General features: G+C 53.0%; 1 protein-coding gene and 2 non-coding genes across 3 annotated transcripts in view; all 3 read right to left on the reverse strand.

The window, feature by feature from the left end:
* Window positions 1–3,192: 3,192 nt before the first annotated feature.
* On the reverse strand, window positions 3,193–3,298 carry LOC114005292 (U6 spliceosomal RNA). The gene has a single exon (XR_003547171.1). It is a non-coding gene; the product is annotated as a U6 spliceosomal RNA (small nuclear RNA).
* A 750-nt stretch (window positions 3,299–4,048) lies between these two features.
* On the reverse strand, window positions 4,049–4,154 carry LOC114005294 (U6 spliceosomal RNA). The gene has a single exon (XR_003547174.1). It is a non-coding gene; the product is annotated as a U6 spliceosomal RNA (small nuclear RNA).
* Window positions 4,155–17,207: 13,053 nt separating this feature from the next.
* TFAP2C (transcription factor AP-2 gamma) overlaps window positions 17,208–25,127 on the reverse strand; it is a 9,669-nt gene continuing 1,749 nt past the window's right edge. Inside the window, 6 exon segments of the mRNA XM_027766552.1 lie at window positions 17,208–18,687; window positions 19,618–19,762; window positions 22,654–22,772; window positions 23,344–23,560; window positions 24,717–24,768; window positions 24,877–25,127. The exon segment at window positions 24,877–25,127 is cut by the window's right edge and continues 51 nt beyond it. Of these exon segments, the coding sequence (XP_027622353.1) occupies window positions 18,402–18,687; window positions 19,618–19,762; window positions 22,654–22,772; window positions 23,344–23,560; window positions 24,717–24,768; window positions 24,877–25,127 (1,070 nt within the window). The 3' untranslated portion in view covers window positions 17,208–18,401.

The following is a 25,127-nucleotide window of genomic DNA, read 5'->3' on the forward strand; positions in this document are numbered from 1 at the left end:
ACAGTGAGGACCACACGCCGACGTTTGGGTTAGAAAAGAAAATGCATGTAATTGCGTGTGCGTGCCCAGAATATCTCTTCATGCACACCTAATTGGTAATGAGGTTTGTCTCCAGCTGGGGGGTGGGGGGACTAGGGGCTGAGAGCAGCGTGGGCGGGAAGTGCACCCCTCTGTGTCCCTGCTGCGGGCTCCAGTCCACACCAAACTGTAATAATACCGATGCCCGACCTGGCATGATTCTGCTTGCTTGTTTGTGGGTCTCTGCAACGCAGGAACTTGTCGCTGTGATCCGCTGCTGCGGCCCTCCCCCTGCATCATCATAGGTGCTCCACAAATACTTGCTGACTCCCGAACAACGGGGACCCTGCAACGTCACACTCCCTAAGGTGGTGAGGCCCCATCAGGCAGCGAGGGCATGGCCTACCACCCTTAGTCCACAGCCATCCATGTCCCACCACAGGAAGTTTCGAACACTCCCCACAGCCAGGCAGGATGGTCCCACAGGGAATCCAGTGTGTGCCTGCCTGGGGCAGCCGGGGACACAGGGCATCCAGGGGCCAGGGGCAGAGCCCTCACCTCGTCCTCGGGGTCCGAGGCCCCGGCCACGCAGGGTGTGCAGAGAATACGCTGGAGCTCTGTTTGGCGCAGAGGAGACTGACGCCCTGAGAATCCTGTGCCAGGCAGCACGTCCGTTTCTTTCTGGGTCCTTCCCAAGGCTCATCGGGCATTAACCTTCCTCTCTGATACAGGTGTAAGAGCCTTCAAAACAGCCCCTGCCTCCACGGTGTCAGCCAATTAAAAGCCGCAGTGCACAGAGCACCGCCTGAGGGTTCCGGCGAGTGCAGGGCATTATGGGAGCACTGGGAGAGAGGTCTGAGTCTGCCCAGGGTCAGGGGTAGATTGAGCTCTGAGCCTGCAACTTTAAACTGGTAGTCACGATTTCATGGGTGCCAAAAACACTGCCCCAGGCCAAAAACGGAAGTGAGGAAATTGTTCTCTCAGCTGCCAAGAGAGCTGGGAATAGCGCCTTTAGAGCTCCTGCAGTGAACCTCTGCTGCAGCCACGGCCGCTGGCTCTTGTCCCTCCTGGGAGGCCGGGCACGCACCCTCCCAAGGCAGCAGCTCTGTGTGTGTGGCTGAGGGTTACGCCTGACTCCCAGTGGGCTCCCAGGGCAGGGTCCAGGGCACCTTTGGCTCCGTGTTATATACCAGGGTTAGCATGGCGGTGGACAGGTGGGAGAGATGAGTGGAGGAGTGGAGGAGGGAAGGGTAGGAGGGAGGATGGGCGAGGGGGGTGTGGATGGGATGACTGGGTGGCAGACGAGTGGATGAATGGAGAGTGGACGAGGCCTCCCTGGGTGTGCTGGGCACGTGTACATCATCCAGGGCTGGGGGAGGATCATGTTGTCACAGCCCTGCTGGGGGTGCTGCCTCTCTGTCTTTCTCTCACTCATGGAAGATATGTTAAAAAAAAAAACCCGGTTCCCAAGGACTGAGGGAGCCCGCGGAGAGCTGGCGTCTGGGGTTGCAGGAAGGGAAGTTCAGTGCATGATCTTTTAAGGAACAGAGCTTCCATCTGGAAATCTCAAAGCACTACGAAAGGCTCACTGCTTGGTCTTCAGAAAAAGGGTTTTCTCTGGACAAAGACAAAACCGCTGGGATGTGGGAAGATGCCTCCCTGAAGTGACATCCTGAAAAGTCCCCACACTGCCTGGAGGGCACCCTGCTGGGGCGGGGGGCCAGGGCCAGGGGTCAGTCTGGGTGGGCAATGGGTCTGGCGGAGGGCTCTGGGTCCTGAGCGGAAAGCGCACCTGTAAGGATGGGGCCACGCTCCGAGGAGCAGGGGAACGGCGTTGGGGAAGCAAAGAAAATGGCCCTGAATCTCGCTTCCAGGTCAGAGGCCTGAATACCAGAGCTCGGAGTCATTAAACGTGAGCCCAGAGAAGCAACCGATTGGGAGCCCTAGGTAGGGAAGGGAGTGAGCCCAAGCACCAGGCCTGGACAGGTCCTGACTTAAAATAATAAAATAATAATAATAATAATAAATGGAATTAAATAAATAAATAATTCTACAAAAAAGAGAGAGAGAATTTTCAAGTGGACAGATGACGCAAGGTGGACAGTCAGCCTCCCCCAGGCCGACCATCAGCCCCGGGATCAGCCCAGCCCCTCCCCAGTGGCCGTCTAGCCACCCAGAGATATTCTATCTGTATACGGCCATGGTGTGTGTAGTCTTTGGCCGAAGACAAAAGAGAAATTGTTTGTGACACTTGAAATCATTCTGTCATCAGCTCAGACTGGTTAGCAGCAGTGGCTAGGGCAGGACAATCACAAGGGAACAGCTGAGGAAATTCTGTCTTCCTGAAGACTTTCTTAAATGTTGGTGTCTTCCTTCACTGGATTTTCTTCAATCATTTGTGAAATAAGTTTTTGAAACATTTGCTACAGGGTGTGTGAACTCCCTGGAGGGAGACAGACAGAGAGAGGAAGAGGAAAAGCGAGAAAGCGCCCCCAGGGGGATGGTCATACCGCAATCCCTTCTCCTCCATTTCTCTTTTAGGAATTTCAGTATGTTTTTCAAACCATAGGGTCAGGGACTCGAACCGCACAGTCAGCCATGCAGGATCTGGCTGCCTTAACCACCATGCCGCCAGTGGGGCCAAGAGGGATGTTAGTGGATGGGAGCCGTAGAAGGTCTTCTGCTGGCCCAAGTGTGGGCCGAGGAGTGGAATAAGCAGGAGAGGTGCTACACGCGGCAGGGTTCTGTGCTGTGGGGTGCTGGGCCGGGTACACGGTGGCCAGACGGAGGCGACCTCGGTGCAGCCCGTGAAGGGCTCAGTGAAGATCCAGCCACTGGGGTTCTGCGCAGACTCGTAAGAACTTAATCCGGGCTGCGGCAGGCCCCTCAGACAAGCAGCCTGGGCGATACCTGTGCCAGCCCAGTGAGCAGCCAGGCTAACCTCTGACCCCCACTGATCTGCCTGTGGTGTGTCTAGAATCTGATAACAGGATCATTATGATCGGGGCGCATACAATGGCCTTTGCCACCTTCCATCAGTTCTGCAGCTTATGGGCGGGGCTGGAGCCTACGCTGATTATCTTACTAAATGGCTGAAATCTCTCGTAGTTGGGCCGCCCATTTCAAATGCTTTGGGCACTTTTGTATTTCTTTCTTTCTTTATTATTTTCTTTTTAAAATATGGAATGCTTAACGAATGTGCGTGCCACGCTTGCGCAGGGCCATGCTAATCTCCTCTGTATCGGTCCAATGTTAGTGTAAGTGCTGCCCACACGGGCACACTTTTCTATGGATTCTCAAGTTGCTTTTTAACACTCTGTGGGCTTGCTTATCAACATACTATGCTAGAAAGAAAGGATCGATTATGTTTTTGTTTTTGTTTTTGTTTTAGAGGTTTTTGCTATAGGGCACATGCACTTTGTCAGAGAGACAGAGAGAGAGAGACAGAAAATGAGAAATCACCCCCTAGGGGGGATGGCCACACCGCAATCCCTTCTCCTCCATTCTCCTCTCGGGATCTTGGGCACGCACACACATGCGCCCGGCGTGAGTTTAAGCCACTGGGTCTGGGACTCGAACCACAGTCAGCTACATGGGAGTTCGTGCTGTGGGGTGCGGGGCCGGGTACACGGTGGCCAGACGGAGGCGACCTCGGTGCAGCCCGTGAAGGGCTCAGTGAAGATCCAGCCACTGGGGTTCTGCGCAGACTCGTAAGAACTTAATCCGGGCTGCGGCAGGCCCCTCAGACAAGCAGCCTGGGCGATACCTGTGCCAGCCCAGTGAGCAGCCAGGCTAACCTCTGACCCCCACTGATCTGCCTGTGGTGTGTCTAGAATCTGATAACAGGATCATTATGATCGGGGCGCATACAATGGCCTTTGCCACCTTCCATCAGTTCTGCAGCTTATGGGCGGGGCTGGAGCCTACGCTGATTATCTTACTAAATGGCTGAAATCTCTCGTAGTTGGGCCGCCCATTTCAAATGCTTTGGGCACTTTTGTATTTCTTTCTTTCTTTATTATTTTCTTTTTAAAATATGGAATGCTTAACGAATGTGCGTGCCACGCTTGCGCAGGGCCATGCTAATCTCCTCTGTATCGGTCCAATGTTAGTGTAAGTGCTGCCCACACGGGCACACTTTTCTATGGATTCTCAAGTTGCTTTTTAACACTCTGTGGGCTTGCTTATCAACATACTATGCTAGAAAGAAAGGATCGATTATGTTTTTGTTTTTGTTTTTGTTTTAGAGGTTTTTGCTATAGGGCACATGCACTTTGTCAGAGAGACAGAGAGAGAGAGACAGAAAATGAGAAATCACCCCCTAGGGGGGATGGCCACACCGCAATCCCTTCTCCTCCATTCTCCTCTCGGGATCTTGGGCACGCACACACATGCGCCCGGCGTGAGTTTAAGCCACTGGGTCTGGGACTCAAACTGTGGTTGACTACGTGGGAGTCCAGCGACGTAGCCATTACGCCATCTGCTGGACCCAAGATTGATTATGTTTAAAAGCAGCCGGCCCTGGTCACTGTGTGTATAGATGTTGTGTTCAATACAACTGCAGGAAAACTTGGGGAAAAAGAAATAGAAGAGTTGGCCCAGCTCACTCGGGGTGTGGGGTGCAGAGGTGCAGGGGCGGAGCAGGGGGAGGGGCCTCGAAGCCCTGCCCTGGCCCTCACTCCCCTACAGAAACAATCAGCACTTACCCTGCCATGGGCTGGCCGTGGGCCCTCTTCCTGATGGTACAGTGAGCAGGCTGGCTTTTACACTTTTAGCCCCCACACAGGCGCATCGATAAGCGGACACGTAATAATCCCCGCAGCAGAAGCCCTGGACCGGCTGGAGTGACGCCGGCCGTGTTTCCCGGTGTGGATGGCGGCATTCCCCACTCCCCACCAGAGGCCAGCTGCCACCCAGCCGCCCCCTTCCAAGTGATGACGCCCCAAATACGTCTCCGGTCATTGCCGATCCTCCAGAGGGAAGCCCCCCAGCATGCCCCCTGCGGGCTCACTGGTCTCCCACTCTAACCCCTGCCCTGAGGGGAAGTGGAGGGTCAGGCCAGGGACTGGGTCCCAAATAGTGACAGAAAGTTGCCACTGTGACCATCTCCATCAGCTCAAGGGAAATCCTCGCCCCGCCGCCCCCCAGAGCTGGCCCAAAAGCTGCGTCCTGCTCTGAATGAGGGACCTAAGTGGGCGCCGTGCCCTCCCCAGGGCCAGAGGACTGCCCGGTCCAGAGGTGCGACCTTGTCCTTGCTCAAAGGGCACTGGAGGCGCCTATCTGACCCGCTGCTCGGGCAGCCCCCCAGAAAAATGCCTCGGCACCTGCTCTCATCTCCCCCTGCCTGCTACCACCCCCTCAGGTGACCAGGAGCCCGTCTCCGGCCTCCCTGCCTCCCCATGGCCAGGCCGGAGCCCCATGAGCTGTCCCTGCAAGTCCACCACGTCTCCCGGCCTCTCCCATCTCTCAGACCAGCTACACTGTCTCTGGCCTTCTCTCCACTCCTGTGCTGCGTCCACCCAGGCTTGTGTGCTGGCTCACTGCGCCCATCCAGGGCAAATGTCCCCTCTTCTGACACTCCAGCTAAGACAGCCCTGCTGGCCCCCGCCGCCTCTGTCACAGCCCTTGGCTTACTGCAGTGTAGGCTAGCGTGTCGGAAACGCCATCCGACTGCTGTCTCTGGCTGGCCCCCACCCCCAGCAGGAACCCTGAGGACCTCCGTCTGTCTGTGATGTTTGTCTGCAGCCCATGGCCGGCCTTGAAGACGGGACAACTTCAAACAGGCCCCTACGGGTGGTGACTAATTAAACAAATCCACGAGCGTTTAGGAGATCAGTCTCGGATCGGAACACCTTGGCACCTGGAGGATCCCTCACCTGACTGCGCATTAATCTGCCTCTGTAAAAGATGATGTGAGTTCTAGGAGCTTTCTGCGACATAGCGCTTCCCACCAGTCACTGTGGGGCTGACAGAGGGAGGAGGAGGCGGCTGGAGCTGGCCCTGTGCTTGGACTAAAGATGACAGAGGCGGTGACACAGGTGACACCTAACAGGACAGACGCTGGCCAGGGGTGAGGCACTGGCAGCTGGATACAGGCGAGCCCGCCCCGCCGAGTCAGTGCAGGCTCCCAGGCCCTGGGAGGCCCACCGCGCTCTGGCACCTGCAAATCCAGCAAGAGAGGGGTTGGTGCCAGGTGGCTGCTGCAAACAGGGCACCGCCAGGAGCCAGGCAGGATGCCGCGTGCTCCGCGCTCCACCGCCACCTTGTCTGCCTCCATGTCACCCTCACTGGAGGGCAGCTCAGACCCCCACTTCGGAGATGAGATAACAGAGCTCAGAGAGGTGAAGACACTTGCCGTAGGCCACACAGCCAGGAAGTGGCTGCCTCGGGCCACATGCAGGCCTTCCTGTCTCGGGGCAAAGCTCTCAATCACAGCCTGGTGTGTCTCAGAGGCCAGAGTGCCCCACGTGTTGCCTGGCTTTTTTTTGTAAGAATTATTTATTTATGTACTTTCATTTGTTACTATTATTTTTTAATTTGACCAGAGAGAGACAGAAAGAGAGAGAAAGGAAAAGAGAGAAACCGAGCTGCCAGGTCGGCCGCGTGGCCCCCACACAGCCTGCCGGCCCCTCACCCCAGCCTTGAACTGAACGGTCTCAGTGCCGCATCTCTTCACAGCTCCGGCCTTTCCATCCCCACCTGACTCAGGTAAAATGACGTACATTCGCCGCCATGCTCCAGTTCTCTGACCCTGACCAACTGCTTACCAACTGCCACGCGCCACGTCCTATTCCAGGCCGTGGTCAGCAAATTCAGCCCGTCACCGGTTCGTGTATGAGACTGTTGTGTTCGTAGACTGCTCAGAAGAGCTCAGAGAAGGAAAAAGGTTTGTAGCCCGTGATCTCAATAGGAGGCAGGTTTTTGTTGCTGTAACGTTTATTTATTTCTTCCACGAGAGGGACAGTCTTCACACAGCAGTCACCGCAGCTCCAGCCTGCCTCACACAGCCGTGTGTGCCCAGTGTGTTCAGGGAAGTCCCGGCATTCGAACCCAGGACCTTAACTCTGTAGGTCCAGCTGAGCCACCACCACCTCAGGGCAGTTTAGATCATCCACTTACCCAGGAGTGACGTGAGCAAGGGGCTAGCAAACCCGAGAGACCCATCACTGTATCCACACCGCCCAGGAGCCGAGAACTGTGATTCAAACTGTAGTCTGCCATGTGGGACCCACACGCCCTGGCTATGGGGCCAGCCGTCTCTCCGTTTTTGACTCCTTGTTTTCTTCCTCACATACTCAGCCATCTCCCTTCTCTGCCCTCTTCTTATTTGATCCTCTCAATAACTTTGCAAAGTAGGTATTATTATTATTATTTTCTGTTTTGCCATAGGGCGTGTGTGCTCACCAGAGACAGAGAGAGAGAGAGTACCCCGGGGGGCAGTGACCACACTTCAATCCCTTCTCCTCTGTTCTCCTCTCAGGAGTTTTGGGCCTGCGGAGACACATGCCCAGCATGGCTCTTAGGCCGCCCGACCCCCAGGTAGGTATTACGCATGAACTGGGGACAAGCCCTGGGAGTGTGCAGCGGGTGGCACAGTGGACTCCCAGGTGGCCAGCTGCAGTTCAAGTCCTGGACCTAGCAGTTTGAAACTCATACCAGGTACATACGCACACATGCCCAAATCCCAGGAAGAGAATGGAGAAGAGATGACGGCGAGGTCATGTCCCCAGAGGGTGATTTCTCACTTTCCCTCTCTCTCTGTCTCTCTGGTGCGCACACATGCCCTACAGCAAAATCTTAAAAAAGGAAAGGAACAAACGACCCAAACTCATACCAGCAACAAACAGTGGGGACAGGCCTGGACTGCGGCATCCTGCCAAGCGGGAGAAGCCAGACCAAAAAAAAAAGAAGGGAAGGAGAATGCAGCATTCCGTGGGCAGCCCTTTATGTCAAGTTGTAAACGTGCAGCAAACCCACAGCGACCAAGAGCAGGTCAGTGGCTGAGCTGGGAAGACCAGCAAGAAGAGGAGGGGTGGAGGGAAGGGCGATAAGAGCACGCAGGGCAGGTGGCGCTGGACTCCCGCATGGCCAACCATGGTTCGAGTCCCAGTCTGGAGGCTTGCTTTCTCATTTTCTCTCCCCCCCCTCAGGAAGTATTAAATAATAATAATACTAAAGTTAAATAAAATAATTCTTTAGGAAAAAACATAAGTGTAGAAGGCTGTTTTGGGGACGTGTCCGTTACTCCGATGGTGCACTTCAAAACAGTCCTGTGTCATGTGACGACATCAGTCAACGAAGGACCACAGATGATGGTGGGCACCGGGCCTCCACATGGGCAGGCCCCACCGGGCAGGCATGCGAACGCACCTCCATGGTGTTCGTGCCGCCATGAGAGCGCCTGATCTCAGAACCTGGCCCTGGCCCTGAGCAGGCAGGGCTGTCAGTGCAGCTCATTGTACACAGACCACACTCCAGTAACGCTGCTTTGCAAAAGAAGGAAAAAGTACACAGCCCCGTGTGCCCATAGAGAGCTGGACCTCACACGGTGGACTGCAGTTCAAGTCCCGGGTTCTGCAGTTTGAAAAATAATCAGAATGCATGCATGTGTGCCAGGGTCCTGGAGAAATGGAGGAGAAATGGACTACGGGGGACCAGGCCCTGTTGGGGGGAAGGTGCTTCTCTCTCTCTCTCTCTCTCTAGTTCACAGGCACATGCTGTCTGGCAAAAAAAGAAAGAAAACCTGTTGTTCCTGAAAAATATCAATACCTAATGTGGGCGAGGTGTGGGGAAATGGGCCTTTTCCAAGGCTTCTGCTGGAGATGAGCCGACGGCGCGTTCTTGTGAGCGACACACAGACCCGACTCATCATCATGTGTGGATGGGCCAGAGCTGCCTGAGGAAGCCGGGAGGCGGGGGCAGGCCGGAAGACTTTTCCCTGGCTCCTTGTGAATTCAGAGCCCTGAAGCATAAAAACAACTCAAAAGTAAATTATTATTATTTTTTAAAGAGTAGGCCAACTTATGGCACAGTGGCTAAGGCGGCTGGATCCCACATGGCTGGCTGCATAGTTCAAATCCCAGACCTGGCAGCTTGCAAACTCACTGGGCATGTGTGCCCAACGTCGCAGGAGATGGGGGAGAAGGGATTACAGTGCGGCCATCCCCTCTAAGGAGTGCTCTCTCGCTCTCTGTCTCTCTCCCGTGCCATACAGCGAAAACTAGAAGACGAAAGGAGAAGCTCTTGGCACAGAGTCAGCCCCCACTGACAGAGCTATTGTAGCTCAGGGATGAGGACCATGTGACTGTCCCGTTGTCACATCAAATCCTCATCTTCCCGGATGAAGCCATTTCCTCAGCGTCCACGCCAGGACTCGGAGCCACTCGGAGAGCGAGTCCTCGTCTGTGGCTGACCTAGTTAAGCAGTTGGTCCCCTGGTCACGGAGGCCATGGCAACCCGTCTCATCCAGTACCAAGTAGAGACGGTCCCTTAGAGAGGGCAGACGGGGCCCTGGCAGTGGGAGGTGGCAGGTGTATGTGGGGGGGACACCTGCTTCCTGCTTCGGCATCTCTTTACAGAAAGCCCTAAAAACCTTAGTGGCCCTTTCAGTTCATGTCACCGACGGGGCAGGATTTAACAAGTGAGCTCTTCCTCAGGGTTGATACCTGCCCCAAGGTGTTGGGTCCAGGTATCGCGCAGCCTCAGTCTCCCTGCCTTCCCGGGCACTAGCCTGCCTGCGCAGGGGAACTGAACCGGTAGCCATTGTGACAGAAGGCCGGGGTAACCCCTGGGGGCCAGATGTCCAAGAGAACTTCTAAAAGTCCATAGGAAAATGGAACTATGCGAGCGTTTGTTTGTGGTCTCTTGGTTTGTTTTAAATCCACGCATAGTTTTTTCTTAATACGCATTTTCCATACACTTTCGTGAAGACCCTCCCCAGTATGTTCTTACATCAGCAAAAACTCAGCAACAAAGTACACAGAATACTTCTCTTTTTTTAATTTTATTTAACTTTGTTTTTAATTATTTTATTTAACTTCATTTATGTATTTTATATGACCAGAGAGGGACGGAGCCAGAGAACGAGAGAGCAACATAGTGAGAGGAGGGAAAATGAGAAAGAAAGCTGCCAGGTCTGAGACTCGAACCACGGTCGGCCACATGGGAGTCCAGCACCCTTTACCACCATGCCACCTGCCGGTCCCCAGAGTACTTCTGTTATACCCTTGCACGACCTTCCCATTAGGACTTAGCTTAAACATCACCTCCTCCAAGAAGCTGCCATGACTGTACCTGCCTAAAATGAGCTACTCCAGACACTCTTTGCTTCATATTCATTCACTATCTGAAATGCCCCTTGTTTCTCACCTGGCACTACCACTAGACTAAGCTCCATGCTTCCAGGGCTGGTCCCTCTGTTCACAGCTATGCCCCAGGCTTCCCAAGACACATTTCTTGAATAAATGGAAACAGAGCCTGCAGGCTTTCACCCTGTCCTGCCCCTCCCCAGTGAGGAAACGCCACGGGAAGGGCTCAATTTCTGAAGAGGACAGAGCTAGAATCTCACGCTCTTACCAGTCTGAGTGGCCCTTTCAAAATCCCAGGTCAGGGGCCAGCAGGTGGCACAGTGGTTAAGGCGTTGGACTCCCACATGGGTAACTGCAGTTTGAGTTCCAGACCTGGCAGCTTGAAATTCATGCTGGGCGATTGTGTGTGCATGCCCCAAGTCCCAAGAGAATGGAGGAGAAGGGATTGCAGTGTGGTCATCTCCCCAGGGGGTGTTTTCTCACTCTGTCTCTCCATCTCTCCAACAAGCACATGCACCCTATAGCAAAAATCTCTCTTAAAAAAAAAAATAAAGCAAGACCAGGAAACGTCTCTGGGCCAAACCCCTTGGTGTCCCGAGTCATTGGGAGTAAGACCCAGAGTCCCCTGGTCTCCACATCCGCCGCTCGGCCCACCCCACTCCCGTACGCCGCGGGGTCCTCTCTGCTCCTCTTGAGTGAACGCGCCGCCCGCCCCTGCCTCCGGGCGTTTGCACACTCGTTCTCTGCTGGAACCCTCTCCTCCGGTACCTGCTGGCTTGCCCTCTCACTGGCAGGGTCCTGCTTATCTTCTTTCCGTCAACCACGCTGGAGCACTGATCATTTGCATTTTCTCCAACCATTGGTAAGAGGGCTAGATATGGAAAGCTGGGCACACCATGACCAGCTGAGCAACTGGAAGCCGGAGTTGGGGAAAGACGGGACCCTGAAGGAGGCGTGACAGTACCGGGGGCCTTCAGAAGAGGGTCCTGTACTCCGGGGAGCTGCAGGGGCAGAACAGCTCCCAGTAGTGGCACTTCTGAGACGACCTCTTTCTTCATTAGTTTTTTCTGTAGGGCATGCGCACGCATGGAGAGATACAGAGAGACAGAGAGAGAGGGAGAGGGAGAGGTCACCCCCGCCCCAGGGATGGCCGCACTGTGATCTTTTCTCTGTTCTCTCCTCAGGATTTTGAGCACACACGCCTGGCGTGTTTTTCAAGCATCCAGGTCCGGGACCCAAACTGTGCAGTCAGTCACGTGGGACCCAGCGGCTTAGCCACCAAGTCACCAGCTGGCCCTGAGAAGGCGTCTTTCGAATTTGACTTTTGCTGCCCTTCAGAACGGCTCAGGAGCGGACAGTCTATCCTTAAAATGCCTGCCCCGTCACCAACATCCCCGGCCCCTTCCTCCTCTTATCTTCTTTCTTTCCTTCGCCCCGTGTATCACCACCTGGGAGCTGTTCGAGTGCGTTGTCCACCCTCGCCAGCCAGAACGTAGGCTCCATGTGGGAAGGACAGTTCGCTTGCTCGTCCCAGCACCTGCACCCAGGCCTGACCCGCTGCAGGGCCCGGAAGCAAGACTTTTTAAGGAAGTCAGGGTCCCGCGCTCCTGACCCCAGAAACTTCAAGGCTCCTCTATGTGGAGAATGACGCCGAGCTCACCCCCTCTGAGGGTCTAACCACGTGGACTGGCAGGAGACGGCGGCCCTGGAATAGCTGCCTTTTCTCTGGCCATTGGCTTTTCCACCGTCAATGGTGTGGCTGGACAGTGGATCTCTAACCGAGTCAAGCTTACCTGGGTGGGGAGACGGTGCTGCCCCCATGTCCAGACACTCACCTGTAGAGGAAGGTCCCCCGTGCTACTGCGCTCCAGGCAGAGAACTGAGCCCCTTCTGGTGGCCGGCCTGGATGCCCACAGCCCCGAGCAGTGACGAGAGGCTCCAGGAAAGGGCTGTTTGCAGGACCACCCGGCAGACCACTCTGGCCCCAGCTCAGTCCTGATTCAGCCCCCCCCCCGCCCCCCGTCCGGGCATGAAGGTGTGGTCAGACCCCAGAGGAGCAGGCAGACCTGGTCCCTGTCCCCATGAGCTTAGGGTCCACTGGAGTAGCCAGACAGTGAACCAGTGTCGCCGGTGCTTGGTGACTCCCGTGTGTGGAGGGACACATGAGCCAGCGAGGGTACAGAGAGCGAGTCACGACCTCGCCACAGAAGGGATGTGGCTCATGGAACTTCAGAACCAGAGCCGCTGGGAGGCCATGGGCCCTGCTCGCTGCTGATAAAACAGACCCCCACCCTGCCCCAGATCCTGCCCTGAGTCCTTGACTCAGTAGGTCAAAGGCCACAGAGAGGCCTCAGTATTAACCCTTCCTGTGCCTCTGGCGACCTGCTGTCAAGCGGCCACTGCTCGGAGGGGTCAGTGTGGAGCTGCGGGGTACCCAGTGAAAATGTTGTAGAATGGACCACGGAGGCCGCTTCCTCATTCCCTGTGCAGCGAGAACCCCGTGTTTACAGAGGAGCCTACGGAAGGTCAATGGAGGAAAATAACAAAGCTGGGGCCACCAGGCAGCATGGTGGTTAAGGTGCTGAATACCCACACAGTCAACTGTGGTTCAAGTCCTGGAGCCGGCAGCTTGAAAATCATACCAAACACATGTGCACGTGCCCAAAATCCAGAGAGGAGAATGGAGGGTGGCCATCCCCCTGGAGGAGGTTCATTTCTCACTCTGCTCTCTCCCTCCCTCTGGCGAGCTCACGTCCCCTATAGGAAAAAACTTAGAACAGAACGAAGGAGAAAGCACTTAGCCCGCGGAGGCCCGGGGCGCCATAACAGCACCATGACTCAGAAGAACAGAAATGCTTTGTCTCTCAGATCCAGGGAGTCACGGCCGCGCTGGCCAGGAGACCTGTGGGGAGAACCCTGCCGTCCTCCCCCGGCTGTGGCGGTGGCCAGCAACCCCCGACATGTCTGGGCTCGCACTCACTCCAGTCACACTGTCACCCTCACGTGGTGGTGTCCCCTCACGTGTTCATGCCCGTCTCTTCTCCCCAGATAAGGTCTCGTCCCACTGGACTCAGGCCTCGTCTGCCCGTGACCCCCGGCTTAATTACCTGCAACGACTTTATTTCCAAAGAGGGTCGCATTCTGAGGTCCCGAGGGTTGGGACTTTAACTTAAATCTCTGAGGACGCTCCCATAATGTCACATAGTCCCAAAGGACTTCCAAGCTCCAGCGAGGGTCAGGTGCCAGCGTGTCCTCTTCAACCCCCAGCCTTCACATTCTCACTCGCGAGGGTCGTTCCGTAAGGCCGCAATTTCCCCTTGGAAAGTGTCTAGAAAGGTTACGCGTGACGTGTCACCCCCAGTAATGATAAAACCTGATTTTAGATTTGACCCAGGAAACACTCCTATCAAAGCTCTTCCTTCCAACCCGACCCAGGTTCCACGCTTCCCTTCTGCCCATCTTGCCCACCCAGGTGTCACCTGGGGAAGGCGGGGAAAGCTCGGCGTCGGTTCCACGAAACCATGAGCGCTTGTGTGCCAGTCACTGTCTTTCTTAAATCATGGTGGGGCCGGCGGGTGGAGTGGTGGTTGAGGGCACTGGACTCCCACATGGCCGAACGTGGTTCAAGATCCGGACCTGGTGGCTTGCTTCCTCACTCCCCACACACCCTCGGTCCTCTGGTCAAATTAAAATAAATAAATAACATTAAGATAAATTTCTTATTAAAGTCTAGTTTGTTTCTGCAGATCACGTTCTAGTCACCAGCAGACAAAGACTCCCGAGGAGCAATCTGCTCTGCATCAGTGTGCACCTTGGGCACGATGCTAGCCTGGGTTGGTCAAAACAGGAAGGGAGCAGGTTTGGATGGCTCCCTGTCCCTGAGCCTCCCAAGGGGTGACCTGCACATCTCAGAGAGCCACCGGAAGAGAAGCCCAAGCTGTAACAGGCTCTGAGGACGGGATGCCCACAGTGATGGTCGGGCTGGCCCCACAGCACTGTGGTAACAAGCGCGAGGGAAGCTGGGTCCCTCGGGAGCCTGGGGTTGCAGTTCCGGCCTGGCAGGCACGTGTGCAAGTGCCCGAGACCCGACAGGATGAAGGACTAGAGGAAGAGGATAGCAGTGTGACCAGACAGGGCCTCTCCCTCCCCCTGCCATATGCATCCTCACTCATGAAGAAAGAAAATAAAGGGACCAGCAGTTAGTGTAATGGCTATGTCACTGAACTCCCATGTAGCCAACCGCAGTTCGAGTTCCCGACCCGGTGGCTTAAACTCACGCCGGGCACATGTGCATGCATGCCCAAGATCCCGAGAGAACATAGGAGAAGGGATTGTGGCGTGGCCACCCCCCTGGGGGGTGATTACTTGCTTTCTCTCTCTCTGTCTCTCATCTGTCTGGCAAACGCATGCGCCGTATAGCAAAAACCTCTCCAAAAAAAAAAATTTTTTTTAATAAATAAATAAGAAAAATAAACAATTACTCTTTTGGTCCAGGGGCAGCATCTCCTGGGAAGAGCACACCCACCGACACCTAGAAAACAAACCCTTTATCTCCAGCGGTGGGGAACCCTGCAGGCCCGCTGCGCTCAGCTGACTTTGCTGAAGGTCCCTGCTCAGGGGGCTGGCCAAGCCCCGTCACCTGTCAAACCCACTTAAAGGAACCACTTGGCAGTGGCCAATGGCAGCTGCTTCAAAGTTCTCCACCTGCTTGTAAAGGAAGGCAAATGACACAGCCACCTCATGGCACCACCCAGGGGCAGAGGAGACAGGACTAGGAACGCACGGCTTCCGGAGCCAGCGTCCCAGGGAAGGCAGGCAGCGGGTCCAGGATGGAGAAGTTCCCCTTTGTTTCTCACCCGCCCGTGACCCTACCTTGTTTGGTTTTGTTTTGAACGTTCAAATACAGGAACCGTAGGACTCAGAGCCGGCCCTGACACCAGACCCCCAAGAGAGAAAAGAATGACGGTCGTTGTTATGAATTCATTTCGAATGAGAAACAGACTAATCGTCCCTTTCCTAACCCACACGTAAATTATCCACACATGGAAGATAAGACAAGCGTGCCCTGCTCTGGGGAACACCCACTTTCTGACCTGCCCAAGAACCTGGAGGTGTGCCTTCCGCAGGGCAGGAGGCATCCCAGGGCCAGGGACTCGGTGGCCAGGGGCAGTCTCACCAGGCGTCGCTTACACAAACGGAACGAGACCTGCGTGCTTCCTTCGGTGCGACGGGAAAAGAGGAAGCATCTTCCGACCTCCTCCCAGAAGGCAAAACAGCAGCGGACTCCTGCGCTCAATGAAAAGCCAGCCCCGTCTGTCCGACCGCCAGTGTGTGATGGCATGCTGGGCAGAGGGAGGAGGGCGCGTGCACTCTCGTGGGCTTCAGGCCCAGGAGAGACAAGCGTCCCCTACCTAAAGCCACAGGGGAGGGCAACCCTTCCATGAGTCAGCAGGGCTTGTGGAAAAGCTGCTCAGCTGTGAGTTGGTCAGTGGGGTCGTCTTGAGAGTTGGTTCTGTTTCCCGTGGCACAAGCTAAGGGATGCTGGGGAGAAAAGGCTGTTATTAGCCCACACCAGGCCCAGTGGCGGAGCACTGGGCTTTCAGTGGGAGCGAGGATGGCGGTGGGCCGAGCAGAGACGGGCACAGGAGGCCTGTTCGTGACTCACTGCAGCCTTTGGTTGACTTTGGGGCATTTCCAGAACGTTGTCTGCACAGCAATTCGGCACAGCTCCTGAGAGCCGGACTCTGGTCCAGAGGCAAGTTCAGATGCTGATAAGAAAATGGTCCCTTTCCCATCAGCCCTTCGCCCTGGGACTTCCTCTTAACACCGAAGTCTCAAATCCTGATTGAGAAATAACCGCCCGAGACCTCTTTCCACTGCTTCAGAGCTAAGCAGTGATCTTGACAGCCTTCGGTGGCCAAGGACAGGCTGCCAAGCGGAGTATTAGGTTGGCAGAGTTTACGTTACTTAAGAGTGTCCAGTGCCAGCCTTAAGCCAGGAATTGCTGAGCACTGGGTAGAGAATTATCAATTAAGGATTAGGAGGCTGGAATCGAAGCCACGGCCTTATCCGATGTGGAAAATCCTTCTGCTCTCACTTGCCTTTGAAGCCCGGCCACACGAGCCAAACTATAAACATAGCGCTTCCTGGAGGACATGCCAGGCCACTTCAACTTGGAATCAAGTACTGGCGTGTGCCTTCAAGGTCCTGCAGATGTCCAGCAAGCGCCAACCCTTCCAGACTCCTGTCACTCTGGGTGGCTCACGGAGACCCAGTGACAGATAAGTGGCCAGGCTGCCTTGGGTAGATGAGCACCCTATTTCCCAAGGAGAATCCCAGCAACTGCACACACCAATACCCTGCGTCTACCCCGCCTGCCTCTGATGGAATACAAGTCCTCCTAAGGAGTGCCTGCCCAAGGAATGGCTAGTCATCCCAGTTTCTCTCCTGCCCAGCAAGCCGTCGCAGTGGTCTTGACGGACCGAGGACAGTCAGGTGCCTGCTCTCGACAGGGCGCCTTACCTGAGACAGGGTTCCCAAAACTGTGGCCTCTGTCCTCAGTAGCAATACTGTCCCAGACACATTCCCCAACACACGGGGCGGGAGGATGGTACCACACCCACTGACGTACCCAAAGGCACCGTGAGGACCTGCACGGGGTGAGCTGTCACCGCAGGGAGAAAACGAAACTTCAGATCCTCCACACCCCTCTGTGCTCAGTCTATTAACTGAACCACAACCGGACCATAAATTATCTCCATGTTATTCCACTCATCTCAAAGATGTACAAAAAAATTCTACCAGGTTATAGCCAGACTTCCACAGAATCTATAGGGAATACTTTTATTACACAGGTATCATACACACAGCAATTATCTGGGAACATTTACAGGCATGAACTTCAATTCCAAATCTCCACTTCACCCACACTGTACTGCACACTCAACTTCGGGTTCAGCCCCAAGAGTGAGACGCAAAATTATTGCTTTCTGAAATGAGAGCTTCAATTAAATAGAATCTTCAAGCCAAGAACCAAGCCCAGTAGCCTCTCAATTCTTAACACCCTGTGTACATTACAAATAAAACCTAAAGACGTGTTATAGAGTACCATCACCATTAAAAGTTAATATTAAAATCGAATCCCATTTCTCAAAAAGTCGTAAGAAGTGCACCAGTATTTACAAACCCCGTTAAATTACTCATAAATAAATCCAAGTCTGTACACGTTGTGCTGCCTCTCAAACAGAGCCTCCACGGGGACTGGCGATGCCAGCAGCCAAATGCTCCGTGCCCACCCTTTCAAGTTTACTCAAAAAGATCTGAAATAAATATGCAAATAAAGCTTCGGTACCTTAAAGAAACATGTCATTTCAAAGAATCTCCCATTTAAAGAGTTAACTTACAAAGTAAAAAAAAAAAAAGACGAGGAAAAACAGAGTCATCAGCAGGCTTTGTTTCTACAAGTTTCCTAAAACCAGAGGCCCCCTTTGAACATGGGGTTTACAGCATGTCGAACACCACTGTTAACTAGCTGCTAGGCAGACAGAACCCTTGCATCCCAGGGTCCGATGTCTGGTGAAGCTAGATAAATACTTTTTTCCCAGATAAATATTGAGTGGACATGAAAACCAGCCATGACTTTAACACTGAACATGAAAGTTTTTGATCCATTGATCTGAAACGTGTCACCTTGCCACTTCGACAGCCAAGCGTGTGCTGTTTGTGTAAAAGGTTCCGAAACTTGTAGCACCACTTTCAGAAAAAGGAAGAATGGGGTTCAAAATAAAATTAGGCAAAATCTTAGTGGACAAAGAGCCAGTACTTGTCATCTCCTGGTCATCTGTCCAGAGGGGAGACACTTCAGACTATTCAGGACAATTGAGGACTCCGGGAGGGAACCCTGAGCTCACCACTGGTCCAAGTCACCATCGATCCAAAATCAGTGGAGGCCTCTTGGATAGCAAGGTTGGTATCGAACTCTTCCCCCAGGAAAGACAGGTTCCCAGTTCTTCCAGGTCAAGGAGGGGTTCGGTCCTCTTCCTTCCCAGACCCTCTGGCCCTTGGTCCGCCCCAGTTTTATTTCCTATGTTTGTCCATTTTCTCCAGAGCTTTGTTGGACTCGGGGGGACTCTGGTCGCCGGGGTTCAGATAGGACTTGTCTATGACTAGCAGGGCCTCTTTGATGTAGTTCTGTACGGCCGACACGGCGGCGCAGATGGCCTGGCTGCCGAAGCCGTGGGTGATCAGGCTGAAATGTGACAGGCAGTTCTGGATGTTGGTCTCCAAGATAGGCGTGGGCCTGTTGTTCCCGTTGGGTGTTCGGTCCTGATTGAGAAGGTCTGTGAATTCTTTACACACCTGCCTGTGGAGAGTTGATGACTCAGGTAAGCTGTAAGTCTTCAACAAATGACCCTGAGGCTGACACCTGGGAGGCCACCAGAATTGTTTGAACCAAGACAAATTCAGACTAATACCAATAGTCAAGGGCTGCCTCCTCACCTACTAGCACCAAGCCCTGAACGAAACTCTCTCAAGCCCTGTCTCCTTCCATTTTTATTGAAATTAGAAGAGGTAACAGGATTAACCCCAGTCAGATAGCCAAGGTCACCAGGCATGGTAAAGGCGGTGGGGTCAGGATTCTAATTCAAAAGATTAAAGGAGTCTTCTTTGGTACAAATGAGTTCCAATAAACCAGTTCTGTGAGAACCCAGAGAATTCTGCAGCCCCTGAAAGGCAGCTGCTTTACATAACCTGCTAGTGCGCTGCGGTCTCTTCTGCCGTCTCCTGACTTGACTAGCTCTGCTTCATTTACCAGCATTTAAAAATCAACTTACTGTTGGTTTCTATGAGAAATTCTGCAGCTGCGTAAAGCAGTTCTCAACACTTAATTTGCCTAGCTGTCTCCCACAAACTCACCCTCATCTTTACACTGCAAAAACAAAAAGTCTTGTCATCAGGAGGCAGAAGGCACACAGTCTCTCTTTACTGGATGTGACAAAACAAATCGTTCTCAACACGTTTTTGTAAGATATGCAAATACAATAATGAAAGGGTAGCTTAACTATTTTGAGCTGAATAACCCAGCCCGCTCATTACTGAGTAATCCACGGGTCCTACCCTTCCACGTGGTACAAACAGCTAATGCACTTGGCTTTGCCAGAGACTGCCTGGCTGCTTTCTTTTCTACACCCCGATTAATTCCATGAATATTTCTTACTAGGCATCGGGGACTGTGGGGACTCGCTTCAAGGCCTGGGGCACCCCACCGTCGGGGCCAGGTCTGGGTACTCACTGCGCTGCCAGCAGCACGTTCTTCCTAGCGGCCATCTCGTTCCGGCCCCCAAGGTGAGGTCTGGTTAAATACTCGGCCACTGGTTTGCTAGGAAACTCGGCTTCACAGACGTACGCAAAGTCCCGGGCCAGGTGAACGGCTTCTCCTGGAATCACAGGCGATGGCAACGGGTCTCAGGGCAGCTGTGGCCACCACACTGGTACCACCCTGGCAGAGGTCCCGTCCCTCTACCATCAACCGTCTACACAGTGGTTCTGGGCAAGAGGCAGGTAGAACTCCCCGGTACTTAAACAGGTGCTCTAAAGGCCATCCGAGACCATAGGATGCGAGAAAAAATGACCCCGAAGTTTCTCCCGTCCTTGGAAATGCTAACCAGTCCCTCGCCCAGAGAATCGGCCTGGCCATGCTCTCTCTGTTCACCATCATGAAGGAAGAGGCAGGACTGCGAAGGAAGATGACTGTCCATCAAAAGCACATTTGTCACTTCTCTTTAGGAAACCGAGACAAGAACTGGCCCCATGGCCTGGTGGTGAAGGGAGAGGATCCCACATGATCGACCACAGTTCGAATCCTGGTCCAGCAGCTTGAAACACATGCAGGGCCACCTGTGCTTGTGTGTCCCAAAATCCCAACAAGAAAAATGAATGTAGTGTGACTACATCCCAGGGGAGGCTGTTTTCTCCCTTTCTCCCTCTCTCTAGAGAGCACACACACCCTCTAGCAACTAAAAATAAGTCAATCAATAGAACCATGACAAAACCTTTAACGCAGTCCTTTCTTTTGAAAGGAGGGTGTGAGGGTGAGCTGGGACCAGCAGATGGTGTAATGGTTACATCACTGGACTCCCATGTAGGGGTCTGTGATTCAAGTCCCAGACTTGGCAGCTTAAAACTCAAGCGGGGGCAGGTGTGTGTTGCATGCGTGCCCAAGAGAAGAGAGTGGAGAAGGACTCCAGCGTGGCCGTCTTCCCTGGGAAATAATTTTTTGTTGCCTGTCTCTCCAAGGAGTGCATGTGCCCTATAGCAAAAAAACTCTCTAAATAAAAAAGGATGGCCCATTCCCTAAGGAAGCAAGCAGATCTCCAGAATAAGGAAGGAAGGAAAGGTGTGTTTCCAACTGGAAAGAGTCCCAACTGCCAGCTTGGAATACCCATCCGCTGGGCCTAGTTACTGGAGAGGCCCAGGAAGAAAGCACCGGAGCGTCTTCCACTAAAGGTGCTCTTGTTTGGCCCCGGGATACAAGACTGGAGAGCTTCCCAAAACCCCAGATGGTGGAGGGGCCCCTGGACGCGCTGAATCCAAGCAGGAGCCATTGTTTCAGCACACTCTTATCGCAGCACCCCTGCCCGGCTAGCAAGAAAACCTAGGTTCTGGAACCACCCGATGCTCGCCAATGCTCTGTGCACGCAGAAACGGCCATTCTCCACGCAGGCACCCCTTTCTCCCTGCCCTGACCTCCAGAGGCACTTGTGAAAAGGTGGACCAGAGACTCTGCCAAGTTTCTTTAAGCACCACAGCCACCCCATTAGATCAGAGAATCAAGTGTTCAAAAGACTGTACCACCACAGGGAGACCACTGTGCATGGGCCTCCCCAGCCTGCAGCCAGAGTCCTGCAGCTTGCTGGTTTGCAGGGTGAGGGGCGGTGAGGTTTTGGCGAGGCCTCTCAGTGTTCATTTTCCTGTGTGCACTGACAATGTGCTTGTTTTAATTATTTTAATTTTCCCTCATCCCTTTTCAAAGTTGTGTCGCATTCTTGGCCACTTTCCAGGTATGGGGGGTGGGGGGAGGCTCCCATTTCAGAAACGAAAATGCCACAATCCCCTATCAGGACAGAGAAGGGAGGCCCATCCGTGAGCCAGAGGTTCCCTTAATTTTTTCTTTTGTGGGGGGATAAGGAAAGAATTGCGAATTGGGTCAATATCATTGTCCACAAGAGACTCTCTTCACTGACCACGATCCCAAAATTCCACAGCTGCAAAACCCACCAGCCCACCAATAAGTATTCAGTTTTTAGAGGCTATAATTGGTCAGCTTTATCTTTCAAAAACGGGTCCATTTAATAAGAAATGTCTCAGCATCTTTATGGCATAATTAAATTGGTTCCTTTAAACAGGCAATGTCTCAACACCCCTAAACGTTAGAAAAAGCCATTTGCCACTGAACTCAGAACAGAATACTTGGACAGCAAGATACTTAAATGTTCATTTTTTTCCTAAAAACTTTGTTGGGATTCATTGCCATGAATTCAGGACAAGTCAAATGGCTTTCAGTCCTCTACTTTTGACTGAGTTTACAGTTGTTTTCCAGCTTTGCTTTAAAGTATTAAAGACACAGCATAATTCAAAACACCACAAAATAGCAAAAACAAAATCCCACTAACCTTCCACTAAGGACGTCAGGAGAGTCACGTGAGCAGCTTTCCGCCTCCCAGCTGGGAGGTTCAACCCAATCTTGTCCAACTTCTCCCGTAAAGACCGACCTCCGTTTTTGGATTTGGCTCTGAGTAAAAGAAAGTGGATTCTGGCTACTCAAGAAACCACACTTTTAAAATCCCCAGTTCCTAAAATGCTGCTGTCGAAACTGATGTGTGTCCGAGGCTATCCACATTATGCAGGTCGTAATCCAAGCTGATACTGGGAATCCAATTCATCTTGTAAAATTCAAAAATGGAAAATGTTCCCACCACCACCAACTTTTTCTTTCTTCCTTTCTTTCTTTTTCTTTCTTTTTTTTTTCAAATCACACAGGACTGGGGGTGGGTCAAATTCTCACTGGGAAAACTGCAGCAGCCCACCCGGCCCGGCCCAGGGTGCCTCCCTCCCCTCAGTCAGAGGGTGAACTTCCCATACAGGGAATATCATTTTTTTCCTAAAAACTTTGTTGGGATTCATTGCCATGAATTCAGGACAAGTCAAATGGCTTTCAGTCCTCTACTTTTGACTGAGTTTACAGTTGTTTTCCAGCTTTGCTTTAAAGTATTAAAGACACAGCATAATTCAAAACACCACAAAATAGCAAAAACAAAATCCCACTAACCTTCCACTAAGGACGTCAGGAGAGTCACGTGAGCAGCTTTCCGCCTCCCAGCTGGGAGGTTCAACCCAATCTTGTCCAACTTCTCCCGTAAAGACCGACCTCCGTTTTTGGATTTGGCTCTGAGTAAAAGAAAGTGGATTCTGGCTACTCAAGAAACCACACTTTTAAAATCCCCAGTTCCTAAAATGCTGCTGTCGAAACTGATGTGTGTCCGAGGCTATCCACATTATGCAGGTCGTAATCCAAGCTGATACTGGGAATCCAATTCATCTTGTAAAATTCAAAAATGGAAAATGTTCCCACCACCAACTTTTTCTTTCTTCCTTTCTTTCTTTTTCTTTCTTTTTTTTTTCAAATCACACAGGACTGGGGGTGGGTCAAATTCTCACTGGGAAAACTGCAGCAGCCCACCCGGCCCGGCCCAGGGTGCCTCCCTCCCCTCAGTCAGAGGGTGAACTTCCCATACAGGGAATACAGTTCTAACCAAATCGTGTCTTAGCATTGTTTTAGCACTTCTTTCAACATCTGGCACTTTCTAAAAGAGGAGACATGTACTAAAAACTCCCTCTGAGCCAATTAGAATTCAGTGTTGCCTATAGACGTTACACAAATGTTAAAAATACCTCCCTGGTATTAAAGGGGGGCGCTTGGAGCTCCAAGCACTGTGCCCAGACTGTGTTCCCCAAGTACCTTCTGAGAACGCCTCCCAGCAAGGAAGCATTTAAGCACTCCGGCGGTGACAATCGCCTCTGCACTTCGGCCACCGTCACTTTATATTTAGACGTGGAGCTGAGGAGGGACAATCTCCCTGGGACGGAGCAAAAGACCTCGCTGGGGTTCATCACAGCTCCCACCAGCTCCTTCTGACAGGGGAGGCTCAGTGGATTCTTAGTCAGTGAAATGGGACCTGTGAAGAGGGGGACAGGCAGCTGAAAGATCTTTGTCACCATGTCACATACTGGACTATAAAGTGCAGGCAGAATTCTTAAAAAGCCACTTTCCTCAAAGCTAACTTGAATCTGAAACTCACAAGTTAACACCCTGGGAAGTTAACTACTCGAGATCTCAAGCACAGAAAGGTTTCATTTTCTAGCCTCTGCTGGGATCTGCTTCATCAGAATATTTGTCTTCAGAAGAGTGATACTAAGTAAATGGCGGTTTTTCCTCACTCAGTGAACCCCCAAAACCACAGGATACATTCGGCTCCTTTGCCAAAGCTCTCAGTGCGACCCATCACAGGACGTTTAAAAATACGAACTAACCTGTTCTGTTAGAAAGGTTACGGGGCAATTTATTTTGTTTTCCAAAATCTTTTAAAAATCCATTTGCCCTAATCTATTCAAGCAGCTCAACTTCAAGCAACAGAAATAACTACCTTTCATTTCAGTCTGCTCTCTGGCTCCCAACAGCCAGACTGGTAATCCTGTCAGTAAGTAACTTAATTTCATGAACCACTCACTCACCAAGTAATCCAATTTTCCAAATCCCCTCCCCACGCCCCCCTCACTTTGGAGAGCCCAGACTCTGAAGCTGACCCCGTTCCTTTCAGGGCTGCTTATTCCCTGGGCCAAAATGTTTCAAAACTTTTCTTGCAGGTCAGAATTAAGGGCTCCCATATGCCTGTTTGCAATTGGAAATAAAATCACACCAACTCATTCGACAATTAACATTATCACAGAAGTAACCACTCAACCGAGGGGTGCTATGCGAATGTGGCTTTTTGCAAATTATTTCAATCACACTGTTAACTCACTCTGAAAGCCTTTCTCGGTAAACCACTCTCTGCAATTCAAAGAGGAACATTTCCCAAGAGAACACCATGAAGTAACAAATTCTGAGATTAAGAGACAGCGCCTAAGAGTCCTAGCGGAGGGTCAGGGTCGCAGAGAAATCCCCTTTCCTCACTAAAACCTAGCTCCCCCAAGTCCCGGGTTCCGCGCTACCAGCTGGGCCCACATTGATCAACGAACCCCTCCCAGCCCTGCCATTAAGTCAGAAACTACACACCAAAGGGTAGTGCGTGGCCAGGAAAGGGGGAGAAAACCCACCCGCTCGCTCCGTACCTTTGCGAATAACAGTCTGATCATGCAAGAGGAGGTGCTGGTCGTCCACGTTCTGGGGAGAAAGGACAAAGTACCCAGTAAATGCCAGACGCCGCGGGGCGGAGGTGGGGTAGGCTGGAGGGCAAAAGGCCCCGGCCGGCCGCGGCGGGGCGCCGCTCACCTGCACCTCCTCCATCTGGTGCGCCACGTCGTGGAGCCCCAGGTTTTCGGCCAGGCCAGCGGCGTCCAGGGCGTGCGCGTGGGGCAGCAGCAGGTCGGAGCGGCGGTAGGCATCCCTGCGGGCGCTCACGGCACCGCCCTCCAGCCCGGAGAGGTGGGGCAGCAGGCCGGCCGGGCGGCCGTGGTGCGAGGGCAGGCCTGCCCCCTCCTGGCTCTGGCGGCCCGGCCCGGGCCCCTGCTCGCGCGCCGGGG

The sequence above is a fragment of the Tupaia chinensis genome, unplaced genomic scaffold, assembly GCF_000334495.1.
Source record: "Tupaia chinensis unplaced genomic scaffold, TupChi_1.0 Scaffold000066_1, whole genome shotgun sequence".
NCBI classification, from domain to species: domain Eukaryota; kingdom Metazoa; phylum Chordata; class Mammalia; order Scandentia; family Tupaiidae; genus Tupaia; species Tupaia belangeri.